This window comes from Amblyomma americanum, chromosome 4 (genome assembly GCF_052857255.1).
Source record: "Amblyomma americanum isolate KBUSLIRL-KWMA chromosome 4, ASM5285725v1, whole genome shotgun sequence".
NCBI classification, from domain to species: Eukaryota; Metazoa; Arthropoda; class Arachnida; order Ixodida; family Ixodidae; genus Amblyomma; species Amblyomma americanum.
The window spans coordinates 164,185,137-164,200,322 of NC_135500.1; the positions used below are offsets into that span (position 1 = coordinate 164,185,137).

At 44.3% G+C, this 15,186-nt stretch overlaps 1 protein-coding gene across 1 annotated transcript in view; it reads right to left on the reverse strand.

Annotated features, from left to right (window-relative positions):
* LOC144128612 (cell adhesion molecule Dscam1-like) overlaps positions 1-15,186 on the reverse strand; it is a 452,661-nt gene that overhangs the window by 104,036 nt on the left and 333,439 nt on the right. Inside the window, 3 exon segments of the mRNA XM_077662147.1 lie at positions 10,033-10,317; positions 12,471-12,632; positions 13,231-13,638. Coding sequence (XP_077518273.1) covers positions 10,033-10,317; positions 12,471-12,632; positions 13,231-13,638 — 855 coding nt within the window.

The following is a 15,186-nucleotide window of genomic DNA, read 5'->3' on the forward strand; positions in this document are numbered from 1 at the left end:
TTTAGTCCCCGACACTTTCCAACTATGACCTCTGAATACATCCTGTAAACACACAGTGACAGTACTGGAGAGGTCGTGCCTTTCTGCCTGATGTCTTTCTCGGCTGTGATTTTATTACTTTTTCTACGGAGGACTGAGTCGTATTTAAGAGGTAATCTCAAGAGTGACTGCATATCTAGCCTGGCTGCCAATCCACTAATGGCCCTCATTGTGCCTCTGACACGAGTAAATCGGCCCATCACCCCAGTGCCCACAAACAATCTCTGATTTGAAAGAAAGCAAGTTCACCGATTTAGGTTTCTTTTAAAGCTACACCCCCGACATGTATCGCAGGGACCGTTGTCAATGCACGGTCTATGATTTATGGAGGTTTACTTCCCAAAGCGACTAATAGCTATGAGGAACACCGTTGTGGAAAGTTCCGGGGAATTTCGACCATCTAGAGTTCTTTAATGTGCCTGACAGAGCAGAGTACACGGGCTTCTAGCATTTCGCCTCTATCAAAATGAGACCATCATATACTGAAAAGAGTAGAAGAAGGGTGCGCATTCGTTTGCGCTACTCAGCTCGAGCACAAGCTGTCACAGTCGCGATAATAAGCAGTGGTGTTGGGCGAGCACGTCCAAGCCACTGTGACTTAGCATGGCTATGAAAGCGGAGTCTTAAGCTGAGGAAAGAAAATGACATGCCATTTGGTAGGGCTTGCGATGTTTAAAAGTAATACGCCGTTTATTCCCATGCTGGAGCCCTAGCTCTATCGTTGAGCTTTTTCGCAAGGTACTATCCAATCAATTTCAGCCTATAAATAGTGACTACTTAACACCGTGAATACACGCTTATACACGGCTTCATTGGAGCTGCTCTGGTTGCATAAGAAAGCTATGTGTTGAAAAAAAAAAGACTTTAAATACAATAAATAACGAGACGTTGACTGTTCAGTGTTTAAAGATTTCTAACTATTCTGCAGACTGTGAGGTGGGCTTCCGGAGTTGGGTTGCGTCGTCGTCTTGAGAAACCGAAAGCTCTGTGACGAATCCACTCACCACCTTGTGATTTGTAATAAGGCAGTGCTCATCATTTAGTAATATGTCTAAAGACCACTACAGCTCGGCTATATATTGTGCGGTGCTCGCTGTGTTGAGCTGGACTACCCTACATGCAGAGAGAGGAATAACACGAAAGAGGGATGTAAGAGGAATGGGAGACCAGAGCACAGTATGGAACGTGTCCGTGAAGGCCACTACTCCGTGAGAACGCAGGGCGCCCACAGAGAGTACACAGTCTTTGGTTCAAGACTGTGTCCATGAAGTATTTGAACAGCGCCTCGATGCCGATAAGCCTACCATTTTCTTCGAGAGTTCTGTTTTTCGCGCCTACTCCGCGGACTGATTTCCACGAGTAAAAAGTAAGTAATTTATACTCTATAAGGCTCACTTATTTGCTAAGCCGTGTAATATCGAGGACAGAAATATCCAACTCGAACGAATAGCTTGATTTCGCTGGTCCACGCTAGAGAAGGTCAAGAATTACTTCCTCTTCACAAGAAAGGTTTGTAATCTTCTGCCGATAAAGAAGCTTAACGTTTTGGTTGGCGTTCGCTCACTCAGGATACTTTTGTCTCTAATAATACCTCTACAGTCATGAAAATGCTCTCAGAGCTCCTGGAACAAAGATTGTTTCGCGTAACTTTCTTTAAAACGCCTTTGCGAATGTAGAATAACGGAGTAAATGTAAGTGCTTTTTTAGCGGTCCTCCGCTCGTAAACCCAGAGAGCACCGACTATCTATTGGACGTCGGTGTCTCGGCACCGCAAAAGCTTCCTCAAGTACCGCGTCAAGCACTTCTCAAATCCCTGCCACTGTTGTCTTAATTTTTTTTATTTCTTTTTCCTCTTCCTCGCCTCGAACCATGCACTGCGCGCATTTTTCACAGCTCACCGAACTTTACACTCATCAGCTTTTTTAAATTTTTATCTTCCGTCGAGGATTGAAAATTGAGGCAGTTTTTGCTGCAGCCTTATTCGAAAATCCCCGGCAAGTTATAAATTGCCCGCAGGCGACAATATGATTAGGATAAATTACAGTCGCCTCCATTCTGCGCTTCGAGATTGGCTACGATTTCTCGTCGGAACTGAGAGAGCTATACGCCTACGCCGAGGGAAAGAACACACAAAAATAGTAAAGTCTAAAATAAGTCAGGAAGCTCACTAGTGGGAGAACCACAAAAGAATAAATAAAAAGGCGATGACTGACGGGATCGCACGCGTCGAAGATGCTACTTTTCCTACGACATGTTGGGGTAATTTTCTTTTCTTTCTTAGTCTCGCACGTTCTGCCAGCACGCCTACGCCCAACGTCAGCCACCGCCGCGGCAAATTCTTATTTATGGCGTCTTAGCGGCGCATGGTCTTCGAAGAGTGCGCCAAGAAATCTAGCGCCGGCCTCAGAATATCGTGAACAATGGTCGCGCTGTCAGCGCGCAACGTTTGTGATGGCGTTAAAGTTGCATCGATAGAGAGACCACTCCAGAGAAACACGTAGGAAGAGGCGATATCTGGAATTACTTTCCTATCCTCTTTATCTCTTTTTCGCATTCAGCAGTCGGAGTTGCCTTTATTGCATTCGTGAAATTTTATCTGGAGAGTACAGAATACAAACGCCATCTCAGCTATTGTTTGCAGTATGCACAAGCAGGCGCTTTGTTAACTGAATGAATTTTTCACGTCCTAAATTTTTAGCGCTATACGGTAGTAATGAAATTCTCCACGTCTCTGCTTGCCAGGCATTTCGACTATCCTGTGCGCTACATTATCAGTGGCCAGCCTTGAACTTGAGCTGTTATCGCCAGGATACCGAGAAAGATCGACTGAATGTCTGGAGGAATTTTTTTTTTTACTCGCTACTAAACAACTGTGATATTTATCTGTATTTGGCTGAGCGTGGGCTCACGTCCAGAGCGCAGGTAAGTCAGAGAAATTAGGGTTACTAACTTCTGGCAGAGCACCATGTCGCTCTTCTATCGAATGAAGTGGTGCCTACTATCTCTGCGAATTCACACCAACCTTCCATTGAACAGGGTGAGTTGTTGGGCTAGTTTGTGTTCGGATTTTACAGGCATATTTTTAGCGCAAAGGACGGGACGAGATACAGACAAGACGAGCACGGACAAGACGAGCACGAGCAAGCGCCCGTGCTCGTCTTGTCTGTATCGCGTCCCGTCCTTTGCGCTAAAAATATGCCTGTAAAAACTGCCATTGAAGAGTGCGAGTATTTTTAACATATGCAAGGGCGATAATGATTTTTCTTTGGGGAGGGGCGGAGTGGGGCAAAACGTCACTCACATTTGTAAATATGCCCCTTCTTTTTGCCCATCACACTAATCAACAAGTATGGCTCAGTTTTTTGCTTCCGTCCTGGCATTCGCTCACTTAATATAAAACTCCCAGTAGGCGGTGGACGCATTAAAATTTAATTTATTCACAAACTTCAAAGAGGTTGTCCACGGAGTCAAATATAGTTATTACCAATCCTTGCAATAAACACACACGAGGTTCGCTCCATGTGCACTAACACAATCTTGGTTAGACTACCCGCATGACAAACACTACATCGAGGCAGACTAAACTGTTTCGTTTCGTAACCCGTAAAGAACAATGCAGTTCTATAACACAGTTCTATATGCGGGAGCCTTAGCTACCTGGTTCTTTTGAATTTCCTTTCTCTTAGCACCTTTTATTGTGTTGTATTTTAACAGCTGTTGTTTGTTCGCAGAGCCCTGTTGAATAAGCATGCAATTTGACTCAATTCACAGGAAGCGAGCATGCGGTTTTGAATGTGATTGGAGTTCAAACCAAACAGATGTCGCTCCAGTGTAAGAACGTTGTGTGCAAGCAGCTGTTCATGCCTGCCGGAGAGAGTGCACTGCTCAGATTCGGAAAGCTTTCACTAAGTTACTGCTTTTCATATTCTCTCATTTTTTCCTCCTTTCTGGTGGGAGTCTTTGAGAACACCAAAAAGCTTGATGAAACCAGGGCCGCCTACCGCACTGGAAAGATTTCTTCGCGTCTTCTGCTGGCTAATCTGCAATCAGTGTTTTTCTTTTGTACGTTAGAGTTATCCTTCCTTCTAACTATCCTTTAAAAAATTGAGGTTTGGAGGAGGCAATAAAAATTCTATCTTTATTTTAGGTCTGACAAAGCACCACGATGCAACATTTTGTGTGATTATTAGCCTACTCGTAAAATAATTCATTCTAAAGAACGCGACGCACGAATTTTTTTTTGTTCCAAGACTCTAAGCCAGTTCAGCTCAGAAGTATTAAAAATATGGCCTACAGAAATTCACACCTTTCCCACCTCCCCCCGTTCATCAAGCTTAAATTCAATTTTTTTTCTCTACTTGGAATAAAACAATCCCGTCAACCTTGAGTTCGCTTGCAGTGAGCATGCGGCGGGTCATGACAGATAATTATCTAAGTAGTTTCGTCACAGGTTTGAAGGTTAGGCCCTGCTAAGTACTAAAATGTCGCACTGTGCAACCTGTCGCGTGTTGCTCCACAGTCTCACATTATTACCCTCGCTAGGTGACAAAATACATAAGTAAATTAATTAATTGGTAATAATAAATATGATTATTTTGTTTTAAGGAGATGTTTCTTAGAAGCTGTTTCGTAAATGCGTATGTTTGAATGCACCTTGGGCCTAATTTATGCACACTCGCCTTTTTGCCACAAGAGAAGTGTAGCAGTCAAATGGCTAGCGAAAGAAAAACATTCCCCTTTTTTTCCCATCCTCATCCCTCACATATTAATGCAGACATGTGCCATTACGATGTTTTGCACTATTTTCCATACGTCTGAAATCACAAACGTAGCCAAATGACTAAGAAGAAGATTTCCGTTCTCCCAGGGTCAACAAATTACAGGTAGATGGCCGTTTCTATAAACTTTACTAGCCAGGCGCCGATTACTCCTAGGACTGAAGGTCTTAGTCTGCCTTGTTCATAAATGCATTGCATAAATTAAGAAGTATTTTGTCGTTCCTTTTGTTTGCAAACAACGTTTGCGGAGATTGTTAAACATGTGTGTAAACGAGGTTAGGATTTATACAAATAGAATCTTTTTCGAGTGTGTTCTCCCCCTCCCCCCACCGCCATAGTTGTCAGTAGGCGGACAAAGGAAGTGATATGCTACAATCGTCGGCGTTCATTGGCGCCAGTTCTCCAGCACATGCCGGAGATCAGTGCGAGGCAGCTCGAAATGACATTACAAATCTGAGTAAACTTAACAAAATTCCTGTAGCAGCCTTACAACATCCGTTAGCCTAAATTGGCTCTTGGCGTTGCGTAGGGTAATGAATTTTCACGAGTTTACTTGGACAAGAACTTATAACCAATCAACTACATGCTCCAGGTTTGTGCACACTTGGTTACTCTCCATAGACTCAAAACGTATGACAAATAAACTGTGCATATACAAAACGTTCTTGGTTAAGAAAAAGCTGTGGTGGCCTGCCGTTCCAATGATGTTGACTTGAGCAGATACACGTAGCAGGGAAGTAAGACTGGAGCAGTTCTAGCCTGAAACACTTCATTAGGTTGAAGACATATACAAAAAAATCTGAGCTTTAAATGGGGACTAGCACTGCAATAAGTGCAGAAATGTTTTGTTACTGTCTGTTAAATTAAATATCAAAAAAGAAGCAGGACTGACCGGACAATTTTAGGCGCCTCTCATCGCTCCTTGCTTCACTCGTGCTCGCTAGGCTTCGCTAATGTTAACGCTGCCAATCGCAAGAAGAAAAAAGCCTGTTTGGCTGCAGACCCGCTGAGCCCTCATAAAGAAAAATAAAAAAAATAAAAAAGCGGCTTTAAGATTTCATAATCACGCATTCTATGTTTAAAGCATTCAGTATAGCGGCACTTTATGGTATTGGATATCACATTGATTGTTTGCAGTCGTTGCCAGTCAAAGAAAGCCATTTTGCTCGTCTCTATCCGTTCGTCTCTTCGAAATTTTTACCATAGCCTGGTTTGTTTGCACTTCGAACACGTGGGTTAAAGCCATGTTCACGCCTAATTTTTTCTTTCTGTCGTGCAACGTGCAATTACGCCCGGTGAATAGTAGTAATATCTGTATTTCGTAACCTTCCGTATTGCAAGAATTATAGCCCCACGGTACCACGGTACAGGGTAAGTTCTTCATTTTCTGTTTGAAGCTTTTATTGAATCAGTATTGTCAGCTCCCTGGCGCTATAGTGGAACGCTTCGTTAGGTGCCCCTTGTGTTGCTCTGGGGTGAAGAAGAATTGCATCAGCGCGTGCGAAACATTGTCCGAGATAGCAAAGTCGCTGTTTCTCCCCCCCCCCTTCCACCCCCCCCCCCATCCACGCCCGCCATTCTAAATCAGTATTTGGAGCAGAGACGTTGCGACAAGGCCTGGAAAATGATAGCGTGTCATCGAGAACTGAAGACGGAACCTGGCCGCGCGTTACGTGACCCGCATCGGGCATCGTATTTCTCGCCTCCCTCTCTCCCTCTTGTTCTCATTCTAGCTTCCCTCCCAGACGTCCTCTGAAATGGAACAGCTTGAAGAACTTCGATAGGCGTCTGAGACCCGAACGTATGTCCCTCGCGTATCTGTACTGAGAATTGACGTTTGGGTAGCTTCTTTATTCTGAAGTCTCCGCGGCGTTACCTATCCTAAGACGAATGTTTTTGTGTGAAACGAATGTTGCAGTGAGTCGTTCAAGAAATAAAAGGGCTCTCATTACTTAGACAAAGGGAGAGCCGCACCTCTTACACTGCTTAAGATTGCGACTTAATTATGTATAATCATATGCAATGTTTTTGCAAGACACTATTGTCATAATCGTGTTACACTGCACTGGCTTTAAACAAACACGAAAGCCTCAAGGACAGGTTCTTTTGGGAGTGAACACCGCTAAGACGACAAGGAATAAAAAAATGGAGGGGACACTTAAGCTCCGCCTTAATGGCATGACGACATAGCATAAAAGGGCTAATGCACATATATGCAGAAGGTCATTCTCTCCTTTACATTTATTCACTCCTGGGAGCCCTCATACGCCTCCTGCCGCAGTGGTGCAGCGGTTAAGTGATGCGCCACTGCCCTACGATGGCAGGTGCATCCCAGCGGTAAGTTTTGTGCTAAAAAGGTTGCTTTTCCTTAAAGAACAATCATTATTTAACTGCCAACTTCATTGTAAGCAGTTTGCTCACTATCCGGTGGGCAGGTTTTGATGACACCGCAAGATCACTTGGTCTAGGTCAATCATCTGTCTCCTAGGTTGCTTTCTGGAGATCACCTTCCAGAACCATGCTTGTGATTTTTCGCTCACAACGCCGACGGCGACAACGTCGACACCGGATCTTCTGGCAAACAGCCTTTAACCCTAGAGCGTTAAAACAGATGCGCCAGGAGAAGCCTTTGAGTGCGCCTAAATGTTTCTGGGTCCTCGTCGTCTTCGTGCTCTTCCGTCTTAATGCCGACCCACTACCAAATATCACAACCTGCCATCCTTTCGGAACTTAAGGTGTAAAGAGTACGCAGACTCACACAGGTCGTCCTTCTGCTATCGTGTTTGTCTGAAGGCAGCGTGCCAATAACAACATGCAATCCCACCAAATTGCCCCGTTTCAATATTTCAAACATTGTCATGATGCGCGGCGAATCTGCGCTCTCTATCAGATTGTCGGAAGTGCTGCGAAGCATTGCGTATCTGCACTTGTGCGTCATTAACACCTCTTTTTGGGCTAGTTGGTGCATACATGAATTAGAGAACAATTAGCGCAAAACCATGCAAACCACCAGACAAGAACGAAGACGAGACACAAGAGCTTGTGTCTCGTCTTCGTTCTTGTCTTGTGGTTTGCATGGATTGGCGACAGTTTTTTTTCTTATTCAAGTACGTGCTAGTACCGAAACTTCCAACAACCTAAACCACTCAAAAGACAAGTTACGCGATATAACAGTGTCTTTCACTAATTAAGACAACAGATGTGATTCCTGATTAGTTGCTTACTTGGGAATAATGATTGCCTGTGTTCTGAAGGCACATTAGTGAGCTCATACACTAAATAGCATCAGAATATGAAGCTTGCTTATGAGCTGTAATGACGAGTGCTTTCAGCTTCCTCACAACAAGACAGCGGTATTTAGAATGGCTTAGTGGTTTATGGGGGTTTAACGTCCTCAGGGCAGCTAAGTCTATGAGAGATGTTGTAATGAAGAGCTCTGGATAATTTCAGCCATCTGCGGGTTCTCTAAAGTCCTAAGGCTTTCATTTGGGCTAGATGTTTGTAGCTGTGAAACATATTGACTAGCGCATACACAGACTGGGACCAAAGTAAGAGTAAGAGACAGGACACACGCTAGACCAGCTTGTTCTTGAGCGCAAGTCATCACCCTAGCAAGGAATGTGCTAAGAGCAATCAGGTTGACTTAGGTAAATAGGAAAAGATTTTTACACAAACCAGAGAGAAGGACGGGGCCCATTGTACGAGAAATAGTAAATGCTAAGACTTTCTTTTGTGCTAGGTTGTTGTAGCTGTGAAACTTACTTTGGTCACTGTGTGTGTAAGCGCTAATCAATATGTTTTTCTAAAGTGCACTGACACTTCACAGTATACGGGCCTATAGCACTTCGCCTCCACTGAAATGCGACCGCCGCCATCGTAATCGAATCCGTGTCTTTCGGGACAGCAGCCTAGGACCATAACCACTAAGCCACCACGAGGATAAAGAATTATTTAATATAAATGAATTATGATTTGTTTAAGGACGTTCACAAATGACAACATTAAAGGTATTTTCATTAAATTTCTCCTTGCTCTCAGGCAAATGTAGACAGATATTTATTCACTTTGTCCAGACGTCTAGGGCTCCAAAATCTAAGTAGCACTCATACGAAAATAGGGCGGGAATAAATCGACCAAATAAATTCAGCAGCTTATTCTAGCCACGTAACCTACAATCGTATTTATGGGTTGAAAATATTTAAAAAAGAGCGAGATGCAACTGATGTAGCAATGTTGCGAAGTTGCTCTTTGTGACCGGCCCCTCTACACACCTTGTGTCTGAATAAATGCTAGAAAAGCCCGCCACAAAAACTTCTTTCCTTCAATTTCCTTTCATACAGGACATGTAACGAGCAGGTTAGATGATTGTGGCAGTACAAAAATTATAGTGGTGCTCACACTCCAGTCGTTAAGCCCAAAAATTCACATTATGACAGCAAGGGAATCTAATATTCATAATAAAACACTGCTCTGGGTCCAGGTCACCGCACTGATTCTTTTTTTGTTTGGTAGATTAGCAGCCTCATGAGCTGCACAGAACATGCGAATGGAAGAGTTTTCGATCGATTGAGATCAGTCGTTTATGATTGTGGTTCTTCTAGCAAATCACCCACGATGGACAATGGAAATCAGAAGCTCAAATGTCGATTTGTAACTGGCTTTCACGTCCTTTTTTAGCACTGTTAACGTGGCCGCGGCTGGACTACGCTGGTAAGAGCTTGTATAGCTTTGTCATTTAATACAATCGCACGCAACTCAGCTTTATCCCAGGTAGCGGAATTCATCTGGGCGTGTAGCTTATGTTTCTTAAGAATATTTCCTAGTGCTGCCCGATCTTAAAGCGGCACTATGAGCCTATCAGTACTACGTTTGTACAAAAATTGCCCACTGGGAAAAAAAATTTCGATAACCTCCAACGCATACACGTGCGCTTTGAGACTGGTTGCTAGCTTAGTCAATTGTTTACACGAGCATAAGTGCTGTTAAGCATTATAGCTAACCCTAACGTTTGCATCGAGCAAATGAAAGCCGCACTCCTCTCCCGTTCTTGAAATGGAAGGTGCTTTAGCTCATACTTTATGCAAGGAAGCTTCTTTCTTAAGTTTACCGCACTAGAACCTTTCCTTCAGCTTGATATTTAAGCCTTGGCATTGGAAATCAAGGCCCAAGGATTCACGATGCGACCATAGCTCCGTATTGCAAAACATTCGCGTACCTTTGACGGTCATAGTAGCCGATCGGTTGACAGCGGCGGCCGGGTTTCGGGCGACGCAGGTGTAGTTGCCGCTATGTTGCGGCCCCACAGAGTGGAAGGTGAGGGACGAGGTGAAGGTGTTCAGCATCTCGGTGTGTGCGCCCAGGTCCGGGCCGAGGGGCCGTCCGTCCTTCAGCCAGCCGATGAACACGGGCGGGTCGCCGTCGATGACCACACACACCACCACCGTCCGCATGCCTTCCTCCAGGTCACTGGGGAACTTGAACGGATCCACTTTGGGCCCGACTGCGAGAAATTTGGAAAACGTCAGGACAAACACGACGTAACACAAGAGATTTTCCTTTTTCCTTTAAGTTCAGTGTACAGCGAAGAGATATTGCAACCATGAGCAAGAGTAGATCCTCCCGCCCCGCATCCGTGGGAACCCAGCATTTATCGTTATGATGGCAAGTATGGAAGAAGGCGAGAATAATAAAAACTTGTTCAGTGCTCGACTAATCCCGCTATAATTATCGCTTATGCCCACTAATAATTATCACACAATGGACCTCTTTTTTATTGATATTTATAGAAATGGCCACAGGATGGTTTTAATTTAAGACAAAACGGGACTCAATTTACGTTTCTGATACATCCTACTTACGAAGACTACCACGAAAAAAAAAGAACAGCAAAACACCCTGGAGCCCTGGTTAAAATTCTGGAAAAGAAAGGGGAAAATGACTTCGTCAGTTTCAGTGAAGCTGCAACGATGTCAGTGCCTCTCAAAAAGAAAAGTGAAATTTCGTAGTATTGAACTTTCTGTTTTTTTTTAATGAATGGAGCTTTCTGTAGATGAAAACTAGAATGAGTATGTGATGCCAGAACAAAGTAAATACTGAAATGAATTCGGCATTCTGCGCTTGTCACAGTGTGCAGTCAGCAAAGAGAACGCTATAAAGGGGATCTGATTTTTGCTGAACAAAGAAAATGGATTGTGAAAGTCCACTTACTTCGAAGCAATGAACCGTAAGCATACTTGGTTTATAGATTTTGAAACGCAGCATTAGGTGGCCATGGAAACAAGACAAAACAGGTGTGTGCACAACCGCAGCGTGGGAAGCATGTGCAGTTTAATTTTTCTTTTCTTATGATGACTATGGTGATTTGATTTTAATGGCTCAAGGGCAGCTTGACCAAGCAGTGTTATGATTATTCTGTTTTACTGCACGAGTTGAGTCAAACGCTGGTTTTACCATACCCTTCACCTTAGAAGAGCCAAGCGCCAGGCAGTGGCAAAGCTTTCGCCCATTGTGTCACCGGTAAGCACCTGGCGGCATTGGTGATCGAAACCCGCGCCTCCAGGATGCGCAAGCTCTTTCAAATCAAGTGATGATAAGCTGGCGTCTTCCAGCGCACTAATGTGCTGCGTGAAGCACGCTTTACAGGCAGAGGCTACCCCTTTGGCCTTTTTCCCTCGCACGCTCTGCACATGTGGTGCGGCCAAAGCCCCGCTCATATACTACATGAGGGAATGCCTCGAATCCATGGCAGTTCCCCCATAGCCACCCCATCCCCTTCCTCGTGGAAAGGTGCTTTGTGAGTTTCAACCGCTGGCAAATTATGGCTAGTGCACACAGCTCTCTATGGAGCCCGGGCCTATGGACTCTTGGACAAGCAGGAGCACGTCCTTGAGGATAATTTGTTTTTGTTGTTAAAATTAAAGCGTGCCTTCTTCTCATCTCTTGTGTTTTGCTCCAAGCATATTGGCATGGTTTCGTTGCAGTCAAGAGGTACAGTTCTTAGCAAGAATTTATTTCAGTGCTACGAAATCAAAGCTAGAAGACACTGACGTTGACCCTGAAAGTTCGTATTGTTTTTCTTGTATTGCTTGTATTGTCTCATAAAAAATTAACAACTTCTCTGCAACAAATTTTCTGATTGGCCGAGAGAGTTTTCATGTCATCAGAACCGCCAAATTAAAAAATTTGAGGACCTCCTAATCCCAATGTGAAAGTTGGGCCCTTGCCAATAATTCTAAAGGACCCGGAATATTTCCTAAGTAGTCCCTACCCACAAAATGGATGGGAAGAATTAGTGAATGAATGCAGATGGATTGGTGGGTCGGATTAGTATAATCACACAAAATAATGCAACAGAAGGTACTCGGACGTTCTAGAGGGTGATGACTCATGCATACCATACACAGGAAATGGAACCTTTTAGAGAAGTACTTTTGGCAATAAAACCGCCTTAACAACATTAGACACTTATTGCTGACACCATAGAAGGCAACCTAATTGCTTTTTCATTTGAACGTAATTAAAAAGGCCCCCAGCTTTTTTTTCTGGGGGGGGGGGGTGAATAGCCCCCGTCATCTTTATTCATCAATCTCCAAAACAAGTTCTGTTGACAATGAAGCCAGAATATTTGCAACAACGCAGTCCGGACGAACTCACCCATGACATGTACGTGCAGTGGTCTCCTCGCAACATCTCCTCGACCGTTCTCAGCGACGCACTCGTAGGTGCCCTCGTCTGCCTTCCGGTTCACCTCCGACAGGACGAGCGTGCCGTTAGCGTGCACAAGCTGGCGATGGCCGCTGGGAAGCGTCCTACCCTCTGAACGAAAAAAAAAGAGCGTGAAAACCTGAAACACAGAATTGTCCAAATATGGCTGCGAGGAAAAAAATAATTACCGGAGCTCTGGTCATCTGTTGTACAGCAGTTCGATAGAGAAATTCTTTGTTTTTTCTTCTACTCGCCTGAGTTCTCAAGCCGATTTTTCACATCAGCATGTAAGGCTATGAGAATAATGTGCTGTTTGCATGATTAATAATAGTTTTCGCATAGGTGGTGTCAATAAAAGCGAGAGATATAATCATTCTTCATAAGTGTCAGTTGATGGGATTACCAAATATGGGCAAGTAGCGCTTGCCGACTACAATATAGTTATGATTCCCCTTTAGGAAAACCGATAAGAACTTATGAATGAAGCCAACAATCGTCAAAACTAAGGAAAGCACAAAATAACATTTGCATCTTTTCATTGTTATTTTTGTGCTGTTATTTAAGGAGAATTTAAGAGTGGAATTACTTTATGGTTTTGGCTTTGTTATTGGTTATGGCTTTCTTCACAAGTTCGTCATAACGAGTCCCCAGTTCCCCGACCCTTGTCCGCTCAATAACGGCTTAGTTACACTGCACGGAATTTGCTAACCTCTTTCCCATCGGATGACGGTGAGCGGGTACCCTCCGACGGGGCAGTGCACCACCAGGCTTCCCCCGGAGAGCGCCGTCACGTTGCCCATGGGCCGGATGGCGGGCGGTCCGTACACGTTCACCCGGGCCACGTGGGCCACCGAGCCCACATCGTTGGCCGCACGGCAGCGGTACACGCCGCCGTCTTCAGGGCGCACGCTGCTTATGTTGACGTAGCTGACGACACGGTTATCCCGGGTGACGTAGTCGCCCACCCGGTAACGGATTGTCTCCGGAAGGTGGCGTCCGTCCAGGTCCCACGTGACCTGGGGCAGTGGGTTGCCCGTGGCTGTGCAGCGGAGAGACACCGAGCCTCCCGGCTTGTGAATCGACTCAGAGAAGACGCTCTCCAGGACAGGGGGCTCGTCTGCATTAGAGATAACGTCGATGATGAAATAAAACATAAGCGGTCAAAGGTAATCATGGACTTGAGGCTTAAGGGCTCTAATAAAGCTCGACAAGTCCAACGGCATTCTTGTTATGCGACTCTGCGCCTGCCTTTCCACGGAAAACTAGAAAGTGCAGTTCCGGACGAAAACGGCAGGCTGAAGCTCGCCATAAAAGTGCATAGATAAGAATTGTTGAAGCGTTAATTGATAGGCCAGTAGGCTCGTATTGCGTGAGAAAAAACAAGTGAAAAAAGAACGCGTATACAAAAGAATATTTACACAAATACAAGGCTAGAATAGAGCTTGTTTATGGTTTTAGAACAAATAGACGCGCCCGTCTATGTTGTAAGCTTTCTTCTACGCAGTAAAATTAGTTATGTTCCATCGTCCATCCTGCGCAGCTCCTCTGCTTGTGCACGCGTTTTTGTTACGCTGATATTTTTTCAGGCAAAGCACCCTGTGGTGCAGATGTGTATAGAAACTGAAGTCCATTACACATGAGCAATGAATACTACATCTTGATTCTATATAGCTGCACTGCTGAATATGATTGTTAAGAAAAGAAGTAGTATACTATTAAAGCCCTCAGTAACATGTTATGTTAAAAAGAAGCACGACTGCGAATAACTTGTGTCGTCTATTTTCGTAGTGCCGTGGACTTGTATCAAGTTGTCGACATGAAAGGCTGCAGTTGGAATTTGGAAGAAATTTTAGTAATGACCCTCCAGTCAGTTATTTTTTATAGACACGGAGTATTAATAAAATTTATCTCAGGAATAAAATAGCCCATGTGAAACAATGTGACGCTAGCACCACATAGCGAACATACTAGACTCTTAAATCTTGGAATTTTTTTTACCGTATGATTTTTTCGGGCGTGGACATTTTTTGCAAGCTTTTGTAGCTGCAAAGAAGAGGCGTTAAACGTGCTGTATTAGAAAGACAGCAGCATTTCATGCAAGGACAGCTTGCTGAAACTGACGTGTAATAAATAGAACTGAGCCCGTGCGACCATTTTTGGACGAATTCTTTGTCCAAAATTTCGAGACAGCATATGCTTTTTTCTTGGGGGGGGGGGGGGGGTTTATCTTTTCCGGCTGATTTGATTTTATTGCAGGGCTGTCTTCTTAACAGCTCTTTTCATGGTGCATTATTTGTTTCCGGGATATTTCGACGCTCACTGGTTTCTCCCGTGTTTTTTTTTTAATGTTTGTTGTACACAAATATGAAAGGATGGGGGTTCACAAAGCAGTTTTCGTGTCTAAGTGGTTCAAATCTTGGCGAAGCAAGACATGCACTAAGCCCACGTGCTGAAAATCAGGGCAACGCCAAGAGACTGAGCAGTGGAAGATCATTCTTACGTCTGGACGGCCTTATAATGTTCGGGAAGACTGCGAAAAACCTTGCATACGAACAATTTTCCTAAGAAATAAGCGAAGTCTTTGAGATGGGCAGTTATGACCGAGATCGTAATTACCAGAAATGTTGCACGGTGCTAGTTTGCAAGCAGGCCGCTAACATGATCA